General features: G+C 34.2%; 1 protein-coding gene across 2 annotated transcripts in view; it reads right to left on the bottom strand.

Moving 5' to 3' along the window:
• Positions 1-377: 377 nt before the first annotated feature.
• The window catches only part of LOC136041465 (golgin subfamily A member 4-like), a 122,526-nt gene continuing 106,916 nt past the window's right edge, over positions 378-15,987 (bottom strand). For both annotated transcript variants that reach the window (XM_065726150.1, XM_065726151.1), the window contains 4 exons: positions 13,097-13,215; positions 6,464-6,608; positions 4,417-4,506; positions 378-596 (listed from right to left, as the gene is read on the bottom strand). In XM_065726150.1, the coding sequence (XP_065582222.1) occupies positions 573-596; positions 4,417-4,506; positions 6,464-6,608; positions 13,097-13,215 (378 nt within the window). In that variant the 3' untranslated portion in view covers positions 378-572. The remainder of the gene's footprint in view (positions 597-4,416; positions 4,507-6,463; positions 6,609-13,096; positions 13,216-15,987) is intronic.

Genomic DNA, 15,987 nt, shown 5'->3' with positions numbered 1-15,987 from the left:
TATATTAAGGAGTTACCCCGTCCTCAATGTCTTGTTCTTTACACAAAGCTTTTAGTTCGTCTAAAAAAAATTCCTAAAGGTTTCTTGAAATGCTTATGAGGGTGGTTGCGGAAATTATCTGGCCCGAACCCCAAAAAGGAAATCAGGCATCAATTAGCACGATACAAAACTACTGGCAAACATAGGACATATCTTAAACGGATGCAGTCAACACATCCACTAAATCAAAGCTAGAAGCTATCGTTAGGAAGACTGGATGAGAAACTGAAGGTATTACAGCTCAGATTTTCTTAATTTTACAGCTCTAATATTAGAACTTTTTTTTTAAATTCCTAGTCAAAATTTGTTCTTATTCCTTTACTACAAAATTTCTAAAATTCCAAACTCTCATAAATTTAATTAAAATGAACATATTATAAAATAGCTAAATTCATACGTAATCGTCAATGATAAATTCCAAAATGAACTAACAAGCCAAAGATAAATCCTCTTCTTAGAGGAAGACAAGTTCTGGTCTTGGAGCTGCATAGTATAACATAGCTGACTAGAAAGTGATGGCTCGTTGCCCCTCTTTATCTGATGACCACTTGTCCAATCTAAAATAAATAAAAAAACAAAAAAGTTAAACTATCCCTGGGGCATTTTTTATGTTAAACTCGACATTTTAAGTTGGTGATGGAATGATAACTATTCTTCAACTTCAATAATCAGGCATTTGAGCTCTTAAATTTTTTTTAACAGATTTTTTTCAGTAAAGAACCAACATTTTGAATTTGGTAATAGAATGATAACTATTCTGATGCTAAAACGACCAGGCAGCTTTAGCTTCCACACTTTCTTAAATATATTTTTACACTAAACAGTCAAAATTTTGAATTTGGTAATTGAATGATAACTATGGTGATACTGAAACGGCCAGGCAGTTTAAGCTATTACACTTTCTTGAGAAGTTTTTTTTTGTTAAACGGTCAAAGTTTTTACTTTCGTAATTGAATGATATTTATGCTTATACTGAAATGATCAGACAGTCTAAGCTACTGCACTTTCTTGAATAGATTTTTTTTTACCGTCAACATTATGAATTCGGTAATTGAATGATAACTATGCTGATACTGAAACGAAGAGGCAGCTTAAGCTCCAATCCCTTCCTGAACAGATTTTTTTCGTCAAAACGTCAAAATTTGAATTTGGTAATTGAATGATAACTATACTGATAGCGAAACGATCGGGCAGTTTAAGCTCGTATACTTCGTTGAATAGATTGTTTGGTTAAGCCGTCAACATTTTAAATTTGGTAATAGAATGATAACTATACTGATACTGAAACGACGAGGCACCTTCAGCTCCTATACTTTCTTGAATATATTTTTTGCGCGTAACGGTCCAAATTTTGAATTTATTAATTGAATAATAACTATGATGATACTAAACGACCAGGCAGCTTAAGCTCCAACACTTTCTTGAATAGATTTTTTTTTGTTCAACCGTCAATATTCTGAATTTGGTAATAGAATGATAACTATACTGATACTGAAACGACCAGGCAGCTTAAGCTCCAATCCCTTCCTGAACAGATTTTTTTCGTTAAAACGTCAAAATTTGAATTTGGTAATTGAATGATAACTATACTGATAGTGAAACGATCGGGCAGTTTAAGCTCCTATACTTCGTTGAATAGAATGTTTGGTTAAGCCGTCAACATTTTGAATTTGGTAATAGAATGATAACTATACTGATACTGAAATGACGAGGCACCTTCAGCTCCTATACTTTCTTGAATATATTTTTTGCGCGTAACGGTCCAAATTTTGAATTTATTAATTGAATAATAACTATGATGATACTAAACGACCAGGCAGCTTAAGCTCCAACACTTTCTTGAATAGATTTTTTTTGTTCAACCGTCAATATTCTGAATTTGGTAATAGAATGATAACTATGCTGATACTGAAACGAAGAGGCACCTTAAGCTCCAATCCCTTCCTGAACAGATTTTTTTCGTTAAAACGTCAAAATTTGAATTTGGTAATTGAATGATAACTATACTTATACTGAAACGATCGGGCAGTTTAAGCTCCTATACTTCGTTGAATAGAATGTTTGGTTAAGCCGTCAACATTTTGAATTTGGTAATAGAATGATAACTATACTGATACTGAAACGACGAGGCACCTTCAGCTCCTACACTTTCTAGAATAGATTCTATTTCGTTCAACCGTCAACATTTTGTATTTGGTAATTCAATGATAACTATGATTATATTGAAACGATCAGGCAGTTCATGCTTCTACATTTTCTCAAATGGATTTCTTCGTTACACTGTCAACATTTTGAAATTGGTAAATGAATGATAACTATGCTGATGCTGAAACGGCCAGGCAACTTCAGCTCATACACTTTCTTGAGTATATTTTGTACGTCAAACAGTCAAAATTTTGAATTTGGCAATTAACTGAGAACTATGCTGATATTGAAATGATCAGGTAGTTCATGCTCCTAAATTTTCTTGAATGGATCTCTTTTTGAATAAATTTCTTCCCTACACTATCAACATTTTGGATTTGGCAATTGAATGATAACTATGCTTATAGTGAAATGGTCAGACATTATAAGTTCCTTAATTGAATAATGACTTAATTGAACAATCTTTTTTTAACTAAGCAGTTATTTGAATTTGGTAATTGAATAATAACTATACTGCTAAAGGAACCATCAGGCGGTTTAAATCTTTAAATCATGATTTTAATTATAATTTAATTAAATTTAATTAATTACATTTTTTACTAATATTAATTTACATTTATTTTAATTTAATTTAGTTAAATTAATAATTTAAATTAATTTACGAGTGAAATCATCTGTCAGAGCAAAAAATTTCTCAAGTTTGCATATTTTGTGGTTAGAAAAGCTTCCTGGAAAATTTTTCTTGGAAAGCTTCCTGGAAAAATAAAATAATTTTCCTAGTAAATCTTCCTGAAAACCAAACTAACAAACGAACTGAAAAATAAATGCGTAAAGACTCAACACACACTCAAAACTCAACAAGACATAAAAGACAATGTTAAGAAGTATCAAATAAATGGCGCTGAAGCAAAGCATAGAAAACATAAACAATAAAGAAAAAAAAACATAAATAAATATCAACATTGAGCAATTTAAAAAACTAACCAATTAAGCATTAAACAAACAGTGCCCGACCATACATGAGGCTATGACACAAAAGGAGGAAAATCTACAGTCCTTTTATCAATAGCCAAGGTTAGAGAAATTAAATGGAAATTGTATATCAGATCGCTGTTTCTGACCCAGGGAGGATAACTAAGAAAAAATTTTGCAAAATGAAAATATGTCTGCTCAAGTAAAGGTGTTTCCCCGTATACAGTACTCTTTATGTAGTACTTGTATATAGTGCTTTTATACAGTACTATTTAAAAACCAATTAGGTAGTTTTTGTCCTGGTACACAGTACTTGAGATTTAAGCACAAATTAGGATGTATATCTGATGCTTAATACTTCAGTGAGAACTAAATACATGTAACACTAACAGCTCGCTGCTACACCAAGGCCCATAGGGTCAACATAGCTGAGTATACTCCTCCGCTCCCATCTATTCAAAGCTTCACTCGTCTCCCCCTCCTATTAAGGGCAAGTTCTTCCTTGTGACCTCTTTCCTCCCTATCCGGGAGACAGCCTGCTTTTCGTTTGGCCCATATATATGGCTAAAAAACCCAACCTTTAGCAACCTGTCAGGTTCCCATAGTAGTGTTTTCAAAATCATTATCATGCTTATGTTGATTTGGCAGATCTAGAGAGTTCTCTAAGGAATATACAATACGACCTTGAAATCATGGCAATCCGGGAGGAAGGGGGTGTGGTTGTTACTGGACTCTAAAGCACCAGTATATAAGTCCCTAGATGCTTTAATTGAAAAAAAAACTTGAGCACTTGTTACAACCCTTGCAGATAATACGATCTACGTCAAGGTTGATAATTATGGTCCTTTCAAAATTACGATTTTTTTTTCATTTATTTAGCAGAGTTGAATAAATATCAAAAAAATGTTCGCAATGCTACAATAATGGCGATCTCGTACCTGGGGACGGGTGCCAGGTTGGGACTCAACTCCCTTCCAAAAAATAATTAACCATTCAAAACTACAAATTTCCCGCTTACGTGATGGTTAAGAAAAACCAACAACAGACCTTTCCATAGCCCCCTCCTCTTCATATCAAGCAAGAACCGTATGTACCAGCATTCTACCATGTACGATCATTCATGACATTATATAAGCAACATTGAACATACAAGAATACAACAAAAACATAGTCTACATAAATGCAAACGCTCACACAGACATGCCCACTCAAGCGCTCAAATTCGCAAAAACACCCCACAGAAAATTAAACAATTCTCACCAAAGAAGACTTTTTAGCTTCCCTCTCTAGAATATTTCTTGTTTGGTCTTTGTTGAACTTGACCACAGCAGCTAGGACTTTCGCTAATACCTGAAAAAAGATCCATTTACTTGCTTGTTCAAATACTATTGAATAAAATTTTTTATTTTTTTTTTAAACTGAAAGTAAGGAGCGACATTACAACTTAAAACAAACAGAAATTATTCCGTATATGAAAAGGGTTGTTCCCTCCTCAACGCCCCGCTCTTTACGCTAAAGTTTGACTCTTTCTCTCAACCCTACTTTTTAAAACAGTAAAAACCTAAGAGCGTGGGACTAAAATTAGCGTGGGAGGGGGCCTAGGTGCCTTCCAATATTTTGGTCACTTAAAAGGGGCACTAGAACTTTTAATTTCCGTTAGAATGAGCCCTCTCGCGACATTCTAGGACCACTGAGTCGATACGATCATCCCTGGGGAAAAAAACAAACAAAAAAACAAATAAACAAGCATCCATGATCTATCTTGTGGCAGCTAATACAAAATTCCACATTTTTGTAGATAGGAGCTTGAAACTTCTAGTGTAGTGTTCTCTGATACGCTTCTATGGCTAAGATTCTATGGCTTTTAAGGGGTGTTTCCCCCTATTTTCTAAAATAAGGCAAATTTTCTCAGGCTCGTAACTTTTGATGGGTAAGTTTAAACTTGATGAAACTTATATATTTAAAATCAGCATTAAAATGCGATTCTTTTGATGTAACTACTGTTATAAAATTCCGTTTTTTAGAGTCTCTGTTATTATTGAGCCGGGTCGCTCCTTACTAAAGTTCGTTACCACGAACTGTTTGATTGGTAAATTATAAGAGTGGAGACTGGCGTTGGTGTCGGAAAAAATCAATAACGCTATCTAGCGTTTGGCACTTCTTGACGATTTTTAGTGTAACAATAAGGCAAAATTAATGTAATTAGTACAATTTCCATAATTAGTTTAGTAATAAGTGTCTGAAAATAAGTTTCCGTGGTTTTTCTGTCAGTTTCTGAAAAACAAAATAAAATTGAGAAGTTTGAGAAAATACAAGAAACACATGATAGCGATGGCTATTTTTTTCAGTTTAGTACCAATTTTCCCTTTTACAGGTTGCCTATATTAGTTGTGCGTGGTCAAGGAATATAAAGGGCAAATTTTCTTTGTAAAGGGCAAAATTTACAGGGAAATATAAGTAAAGCATGAAGGGCAAAAACCCTAATCAAGGGATAGGCGTACACAGTTCCCACATAGACCATTCAAAAGAGCATAAAACTATGCCGAACTGGAGAATATCTCAAAATTTTGGTTTCTTACGGATTAGGACAATTTTGCACTCATGTCGAGATATTTTTTGTGAGGAAGTTTAATATCAATAATTAACAAAATTACTCTGGCTATCAACTGAACATATTTGATACAATTTAAGGTGTTTGTGAGATCTGATGGCTAAGACATGATGACACAGAGCCATTAAAAGAAACGTCTTCCCAACTAGCAGAGATCAGACAGTTCTTTGGTTTTTGGATGCTCACATGAAGTAGACGTTTTTTTGCTAAAATAGAAGTAGCCATACATCATGATATATATTTCGTGTAGTCAATTGGCTTCTTTAAAAGGTGACAATTTTTTACGTGGTTTAATAAGCATGCCCTGTTTCGTCTCGATGATAAATTCATTTCTCAATTTCAATGTCATTTATTTAAAAAAAAAAAGGAAAAAAAACGTAGAAAAAAAACAAATCACATCTCCTCCAAATGCGCGGGTAGCATCTACAACTTTCCGAAGAATTCTTTTTTTCAGGGGGGGGGGGGGGATGGTAAAGGGACTTAACTTTGAGGGAAGGAAGAAAACTATATTTCTCCAGTCTTCAATGACGACTGCGTATACATTTTGGACTGGTATAGTCAATTTATCACAAAAAGTATAAAATTATACCGCAAAATCATAATTTGTTTTACATACTGAATTCACCAATAGCAGAGAAGACAAGTTTAGTAGTCCTCAAAAAGTTTAAAAAGTTCACAAGAGAAAAATTAACTTACCATGGGTTCTTTACCCATCATGTAATCATACAAAATATTTTTAAGGTATTCCAATTCTACAGCTTCATCTAATGGCGTAGTTTTGAATCCCTTGGAATGTTTTTGAAAATTTTCAAGAAGACGCTGTAGTTCTCTCACTTCAAGCCTAAAATAATATTTCTATGTATAAATAATTATGTATATTCTACTAGGCAGGGGAGAAAGTCCAATAATCTCGGTAGGGGGGGGGGGTTGTCAGTGAAAAGCTTTCACACCTCACTCCGTCATCAAAACGTACATAGGTAAGCTCTTAAAGTACCAATGGGATTCAGACCATGGGATTTTCTGTAAATTATACCAACTAATTAAGTGCTATGCAAAAGATAGTCCTGACGAACAGTACTTTGGTAAGATAATTGCAAAGGATTTGCTGAGCCAGGAACGAGTTTTGACAACTCCAATGATGAATGACAATACATGTCTTTGTGAAACACCGACACAGATGCTACGAACTAACGACCCTGGTATTCACCTAACTTAGATCTGAAAATCTCAAAGCCAGCAAATAGGGTAGGGGGGGGGGGCAATCTATTTAGACCCCACTGAAATGGTCTTTATATCCCCGTTACAGAAGCCAGACATTTAATACTAACACTTAGTATTGGAGAAAAAAAAACAAAAACTATTGTGTCAGATTACACAATCTTTTACAGGGAAAGAGGGGATACCAAAAGCATCAAAAATTACATTTCTAAGGCCTTCATAATTAGGATAATCCAGAAAACAAAGTTGAAAAAGAACATAAATTATATTTTTTTTAAACTGCTTCTTTCCAACGAAAGCAAAGAGCAATGGAAAAGCTAAAACAGGCAAAAATAACCATTACATAAGAGGGAGCAGCGACTCCCACTACCCCTAACTATTAATGTCTGAATTTTTATTTCAATGCTTCGAGAATGCATACCCAAACACAAGAGCAATTTGATAAAGACGACTTTTTATCAAAGCACAACGAAAATAAAAGAGTATATCTAGTTGTATTTGCTTTAAGGTACATTTTCCCACTAACGAAAGCGATTTGGTTACTAGCCTGCAGCTATAATTTCCACAAATGGACAAGATACTCATAACATGGGACGCACTTATACCAGATCGATCCATTGACCAAGCCAGAATAATCATATTACTTTGAATTTCTCCTATAAAAAAATGTAAACTAGCTTAAAAAATTTTCCTTTTTGGACAATTTCTTAGTAAATTTGTAACTTATTTTAAATATTAAAAAACTCTGAATATCAGATATCAAAAATATAATTTGGTAGATGCGTAGAACTGAGTCCTAGCCTGGGGCGAGATAAGAAATATTCATCTTTACCTGAGAAAGTAAAATCGTTGGAGAGCAGCACAATAGGACCAAAACTTTCAAATTTTTGTGAGCACCAAAACTTTAAAAGTTTTGTTAATGCTTTGAAGGGCAATAAGTAAATTAGCCATTTAACTTGCCAACTGACGTATTCTAAAATGCGTTCAGAAAAAAGCCAGTCAAACTTAATTTTTTTTTTTTTCAATAAGTAGCCAACTTATTTGCAAGATTGTTTATGTTATTTTCAGGTTTTGATATCATCATTTATTTTCACTGGAATTTTTTTTTAATGAACATCCCGAAACTCCACTTACTCCACCTGAATTACCCTTATTAAAGATACTGTTTTAGTGATTCATTTTTTGTTTGTTCTGTATCAATGAGGATTGTTAATTTTTGTTTATATGTTTTGCCCAGTAGTCGAGCTTGTCTCTCCATTTGGGCAAGTGGAAGATTTTGATGAATATGAATTTTTGAATAAATGAATCTGTCAAAAGATAAAAGGGGAAGTGCAGAATGTAAAAGTTGTCCTGTATACTCTTCAAACGTAAATTTCAGTAAAGTTGGATAGAATTTTGTCAATGCAGTCTCCTCGGTCACGTCGACAACTTCCATGAAAATTTTTACCCTTTTCATTGAATTCCTCTTCACGTGTGCGCAACGACAAATCCTTAGCAATGGCAGTTCATAAATTGCGGTGAAAATTTAGGAGAATTAAAGAACTGTTTTTTGATGTTTTCTACGCATATAGTTCCTGTCCTGAGGTCTGATCTGACTAAATGCCAAGAAGTGACTGAAGCTATTACGAAATTAATCAATAGTTATGTACCCTAAATGCAATCCCTTTGAGGCGCAGTAATGTGTCCCATTTTGAAACAAATTTTTGTTACTGAAGAGTAATTATGCTCACATCATAGGTTGTAATCCAATACAATCTTCTGGATATTGTTGCATATCTGAAGTGTCCTTTCACCTATATAAAGTGAACTATGAGACAACAAAATTCGATTTTTCTTTCTTTTTTTGAGGAATATTTGTACAAATTCCGTTACATTTATATTAAATTCATCTGGCTCTATACTTCAGGGGTTAAATTGACCAATCAATGAGAGTTTCCAAGATCATTTTATCTATCATTCCTATTGCTTGCTAATATGTTCCAGACGAATAAAAGGCTACTGATGAAAACAGGAGAATCGCCAAACATACATATAAACATACGGAGGTTAATAAGTGAGAACGAGTAAAAGTGCAATCACGTGATGAAGCCGTTGGATTCATTTTATTTATTTTTATTTTACAAACAATTAAAATATAATTTTAATTTAATCGATATAATACAAATTAAATGATAATATTACTTTTTGTTATAAATTAAATTATTAATTTGTTCAGATTATTTGATAAATATTAACAAAAAATTAATATTTATATAAATTAAAATTAAATAAAAATATAAGTTTAACTTCAAATAATTTTTTTACATAGTTTTACACAAAAAAACTAAGAGTGGAAGAACTGACCGAAAACTTAAAACTTGCTGAAAAGCAGATTGAAGAAGATCTGGAGAAGCAACATACCTTGAATGAGGGGCAAAATTGAAACTCATATTCTGTAAGATGAGATGATTTTTTTCTATATTAAAAAAAAAAATTCAGAAAATTAAATTAACCTAAATCATGTCCAAAAAGCCAGCTTTTTCATGTTATGGAAAGTTAACCAGAAGACCATAATAGATAGGTCTAATTAACCACTTTAGTAGAAAGGTATTTTCCTTCTCAGCTTCAAGTTTAGTTCCCAGAGGCTACGATATGCGGGAAATCGCGATTCGAACAAAAAAAAAATGGGCAATAGCAAACATGATGTAGATAAATCGAAACTACCCTCAGCTCATAAGATAAGATAATATTTATTTGCAAAAGGCTATCACAAGCTCTAAAGAGCCGAATTCGCTTTATATGTCACTAAAAGCTAAGAAAAAAAAAAAAAAAAAAATAGTACATTAAGTCAAACACTTAAAATTAAAAGGGATTAAAAAAGCAAAATCATCAAAGATAAAGGGCAAATCAGTAGACTTAACAATTAAATTACAAAAACATTGCAGTAAATAAAAAAAAAGAATAAAAACGGCAATAGAGGAAAAGGGGAATTTGGCAATTAATCACGAATTATTATTAAGGTGCTCCAGAATAAAGGGTATAAAACTTTTGCGAAACCTTTCTGTAACAGCATGGATCGGAGAGTAAGTTGGGATTGCTAAGGAGGCTGACCGGGGGAGTCGGAGTCTAATGGGATTGTGAAAATCAGGGAGTAAGTCCTCAGTACGGGGATTGGAAATGACTGATCTAGCGAAAAGCAGGCAGATTTTTTCCCTCCTTTCTTTTAAGGTGGTAATGCTCGCAGCTTTAAGGAGGAAGGAGTATGGAATTTTGCCTTCTTTGTAAATGATCCTGAGCGAACGCTTTTGGACCGACTCGATTTTGTCACTAAGTTCACTTGAAAGTTGCGAATGCCAGACCGGACATGCATATTCCAATAACGGCCTGATAAAGGATAAGTAAACACGGAGGGAATGTATCTTAGGACAATTAAATTTGTTTAGTAGCTTAAAAATGGATAGTGAAACATTTGCTTGTTTAACAATGTTGGATACATGTGTTTCCCACTTAAGATCATTAGAAATTGTGACACCAAGAAGCTTAACATGTTTCACTAGCATTTCGCTTGGGATTGGATCGCAAAAAGCAGGAGTAGATTTCAAGAAGTTGATTGTCATTATCTGTGATTTAGTGGGATTTACTGTCATATTTAGATTCTTGGATTCATCCGAACATTGGGTTAGGATTTCAACGGGGTCACTTTTAATATTCCTATGACATACTTCAAGGATCGACAAGTCATCAACATATTTCCATCTTTGGGGGAATTCCTTGCCAATTTCGTTAATCATGACAAGAAATAATAGTGGTCCCAATAAGGTTCCTTGAGGTATTCCACAGTACCTAGGGAGGGGGTTAGAGAAGGTATTTTTGTATTTTACAACTTGTGAACGATATAACAATATTTACTAAGAGTGGGTCAATTTCAAAGTTATCATGTAGTAAACGAATTAGGATAGTGTGGTCAACTAAGTCAAACGCTTTTTGGAAATCGACTAAAACCAGGTTTAGCCAAACATTTGGTTTCTCTAGTTCACTTAGGATCGTGTGAATCAAGTGTACAAGGTAATGGGTGGTGGAGGTTTTTCTTAAATTACCAAACTGTCGGATGTCAATGCGTGGTATAATTTTAATTTTAAGCCAGTCACAAAGGAACCCTTCGTAAAGCTTAGAAAAAACTGGAGTGAGTGTAATAGGACGCATGTTGGTTATAGTCAGACTGGAAGATTTCTTTGGAATGGGTGTTATAAAACCTAGTTTCCAGCAACTTGGGAATTTACCAGATTTTGTAATTTGGTTAAAAATATCAGATAAAGGTCCAGCAATTGTGTCTGAAAAGGCTTTAATCAAGTCAATTGGGATGTCTAATGGGCAAGTACTTGATTTTTTGAGCTTTTGGATTTTATTTATAATATCAGAGGGAGAAATTTGGGGGAAAGAGGTGGAGGGAGGAATAGTTTGACCTGAGCCAGTGAAAGGGGGGAGACTTTGTACTATGGACGCAAGATGCAGGTTCAAATCGTTGGCTATCTTGTAAGGGGGCTCAGGGAGATGAAAATTAACTTCAACAGGGCTTTTTCCGCAAATCTCTTTAATTTTCCTGTACCATTGTTTGGGTTTGTTAGAATACAAATCCTTAACCTTACTATTGTAATACCCAGAAGCTGCCTTTCTCAATTTTCTCTTCAGGAACTTTCTTAGATCATTAGCCTGTGTGATATGTCCTTGCTTGAACAAATTAATTTTTTTCCTTATTAGTTTTTTAAAAGTCGCAGTAATGTAGGGTTTATCGGTAGAGCATATTTTAATTTTTTTCACCGGAAAATGGGCTTCATAATTATTCCTCAATAAATTTTGGAGGGACAAAGCCTTGAAGTCGACATCATTTGTTTGGTACACAGGGGACCAATTTTCACTAGTGATCCAAGAGCCAAAATTGTAGAGTCCTGAGTCAACTAGAGGTCTAAAGGCGGTTTCAGTAATAGTAAAGGAATGTTTAACTGTAGCTAGTGGAGATAGGAGTAGGCTAAAGTGGTAACTACCTCCGAGAGGGGGAAGAATGGTGACGGGTCTGTAGAAATTTGACATATTGGTGCATATTAAATCAAGAGTAGAATTGCCTTTGGTAGTAGGGACTTTTACAATTTGTTTTAGACTAAAAGTATTACATGTAGACTCAAGTTTTAATTCATTTGCATCACCTAAGAGGAAAATTCCAGCATTTGGGTATTTAGATAGTACATAGTCGGCACTGCCATGCAATTTTTCAATAAAATTAATTTTTTCAGCCGCTCTCTGCCCAGGAGAGTAGTAAAAACAACACAGGACAATCAAATTGAAAGGACGTGGTAAGACTTTAGGTCGAACACAAACCCACAAAATTTCATCTAAGGGAGTGAGACAAGGAACCAATATTTCTGAAGGATAAAAATCATTACGGACAAAGAAAAGAATTCCACCCCCTTTCTTACCCAGAGGGTGGGTTTCGGGTCTGAGTTTAATAAACTGGGTGAAATTATTCATTTTTAACATGTGTGTATTTTGAGCGTGTACTTCAGTAATAGCAATTGTGTCTGATCTATATATTTTAGAAAAGGAGTCTAATTCATTAAGTTTGTCAAAATTAAGACTTTCAGCGTTGCTTAACAAAAGTGTGGGAAATTTAAAACATATTACAGAATACAAGTTTCAATCCATTTGCTGCAGTTGAACTTCTAGTATTGCCACGCAAAAGGAAAGAGGGGTAATTTAAAGACTATAGCATATCAAATTTTATCAGTTAGTTATTCGTTTGATTCCCAAATACAGTTTCTCACATGCACTGGAAAATTTCAACGCATGCCGATTTCTGTTTTTTTTTTTTTTTTTCAATTTTTTTTTTTTAACCGTCAATAATCCGCAAGACTGTTCCTGGTTTTCTGCAAAAAAACTCAGGTGGGAACTAAGGGTTAGACTGAGCATCAATTTTATTATAAATATCGACTGATGAAAGGAAAGCTTGAAATTAATACAATAGATTATAATAACGTAGTGAATACAATCTTCTAAGCCCCTTTGACACCCCCATCCTCCCTAAAATACATAAAGTTCATAGGCATGAATATGACGAAGAAAAGATGATCAACAACGTACCTGTGCCTTTTCTTGAGAGCTTCTACTTCCTCCACAGAAACAACATCATTTCTCAAGTTTTTATTAGTCTCGGTTTTATCCACAACTTGCCCATTTGCGTTTAGTGCTACATCCACCATCTGGAAAAAAAAAAGTACCACTGAGTTTTTCAAGAATAATGTCTCAACAACCTACTCGCAATACAAATTTGCATAACTTGGGTAGTAAGGCCAAAAAATATATATATTTTATAGGTAGAGAGAATCCTACGTCTTCCAAAGAGAGGTACCAGTTTTTATTTTTGAAAACCATAATTTAATTTTAAAATAATAATAATTTTCGGATAGCTATAAATATAAAAATTTGATGAGTAATGTGCCAAAAACGTATAATGCAACAATTGTCATAAGATAGAAAACAATATAGTAAACTATAAAAAGAAACTAAATAAGGAGAATAATTGTAAGAATAAAAAGCAAGTAACAATAACAAACAACATTCAGCTCCGTCCCTGCCTTACAAGAGAAAGGACTCAGTCTACAAAGGCCAATTGCCTCTTCATTCCCCCAAAAATATAGCACCAATACCTGCAGGGCTATTAATGCCCCCTCGAAAATGGTATTTTGAGATAAGGCTTACCTACCTCTTTTTAGCCGCTCTGTAAAAGAGCGTGCCTTGGTAGTGTAAAGATGACCACCGTTGTTTTTAACCATATTGAGAACAACATCTGCCAACTTAAAACCAGTTTGCAGACAACACTCTTCCCTCAACAAGAGGGGAGTTACCCATTACCTGTCAGCCACCAACAACAAGTGGCACGTGATCCTTAGAATTGCTACTAGCAAAAGAACCGCTTTCTCCAACCCCAATCGGTGTCACAAGCGCCAGAGCGGACTGACCTCCTCTGGGCATGATTTTGGTAGTTAGTACTGGTCCTGATCTATCCAATTTTGTGGGTATTCTACAAAACTGGCTCTAGTCTGGACGGTATGGCCTGTGGCTTGGTTGTAACTATTTTTATCAGTAGTATGTCCCTATTTGTGCCGCACGAGAAAGTTGTCACCACTGTCCCCACGGACTATTCCCTATGTTTCAGACAAAATCCCTTTATAGAACTGAGAAGTAAAAGCCCTTTTGTAATTTGTGTCATATTTGTAATTCTTTAAATTTTAATAACCAGATATGAGAAATGACTTGGTAAAATCCCGTTCAAACATTGAAACACAATTTAGCAATAGTGGAATCTTTCAGTTGCAACACATTTCAAACACAAGGTATAAAGAATACTTAATTCAAGTCGGAAGTTGATAACAAAATATTCAACAAAATTGACCAATGGCGTTTGTAATAGCTGATCTATTCCCCCCCCCCCTTTTTTTTAAACTACAGAGCCAAAGAGAAAAATTAGTTAAGGGCAGAGGTAACATGATGTGATATATCCAAACCAGTAGGAGCAAAAATAGCTAGAAATTCTAGCATTTAATATAATACGCGACAACACCGTTTAGTCAATATAATGAGCAAAATTCAGTTTTTATTAAAACAAATAAAACTAATTGATATTTAAATCTGTGCATTATCTTTTCAGACCTGATTAGACATAGCGAAAACCACGAGAGCGGTAGCTGTATCAGATTTTGCTTGAGGGGGGGCATAGTTTATGAAATCCCAAAACAAGGGCCTACTGAGGTCAATACTTTCCCATTTCTCCAGTAAGGAGGAGTTCTTCAGACCAAAAAAAAGAGATTCTTCCTCACTCAATTCTCTGTGTGTATTATCAGCAAGCAGAAACAGAGATTACAAAGAAAGTGAAGAAAAGTGAAAAACAGAAAGTGAGAAAAGAGAAAACCCTGCACACATACATTACAGAGCTTGGTCACTCAAAATTCCTGACTGCTAAATTTCAATTTATGCGTATGAGCATGCCAAATAGAGATTATGTCTCGTCATCAACTTTATATATATATATATATATATATATATATATATATATATATATATATATATATATATATATATATATATATATATATATATATATATATATATAAATCGTACATTGAAACAAATTTTATATGCTGGGAGTTTAAAGTGAATGGAGCCCCATTCACGATAAGATTACGAAGATTTAGCTAGCACTCATTTGAGTCGATTTGAGCCAATCACATTTTTTCCAAAGTTTTCTGGAAATGGTCACTCAAAATTCCTGACTGCTAAATTTCAATTTATGCGTATGAGCATGCCAAATAGAGATTATGTCTCGTCATCAACTTATATATATATACATTGAAACAAATTTTATATGCTGGGAGTTTAAAGTGAATGGAGCCCCATTCACGATAAGATTACGAAGATTTAACTAGCACTCATTTGAGTCGATTTGAGCCAATCACATTTTTTACAAAGTTTTCTGGAAATGGTCACTCGAAATTCATGAATGTTAAATTCAAATTATGCGCATGAGCATGCCAAGTAGAGATTACGTCTCGTCATCGATATTAAAAAAAAAATCATCAAATTTTATACGCTGGAAGTTTTAAGTGAATAGTGAATAGGCTAAGTGAATAGCCCATTCACGGTGAAATTTTATTAACACGAAGACTTAGCTAGCACTCATTTGAGCCCATCACATTTCTTCCACAATTTTCTGATTGGCTGATAATTCTGTAGAAGATTCTGATTTGCTGACAGTAGTGCTAGCCCAATCTCTGTATTAGTAAAACCTGACGGTGAATAGGCCTTAAAAGAAAACCGTACACAAATATATTACAGAACTCACTACTCTAAATACACTTTCATTTCTCTTGGTCAATAATAATATCCAGAATATCGCCTATATCGTGTTATAGTTATGAGCGACAAAGCTACATAAGAACAGCAATTTGCAGAGGGGAGCTTGTTGACAACCCATC

The sequence above is a fragment of the Artemia franciscana genome, unplaced genomic scaffold, assembly GCF_032884065.1.
Source record: "Artemia franciscana unplaced genomic scaffold, ASM3288406v1 PGA_scaffold_23, whole genome shotgun sequence".
NCBI lineage: Eukaryota > Metazoa > Arthropoda > Branchiopoda > Anostraca > Artemiidae > Artemia > Artemia franciscana.
This window is presented reverse-complemented; position numbering and strand designations above follow the sequence as displayed.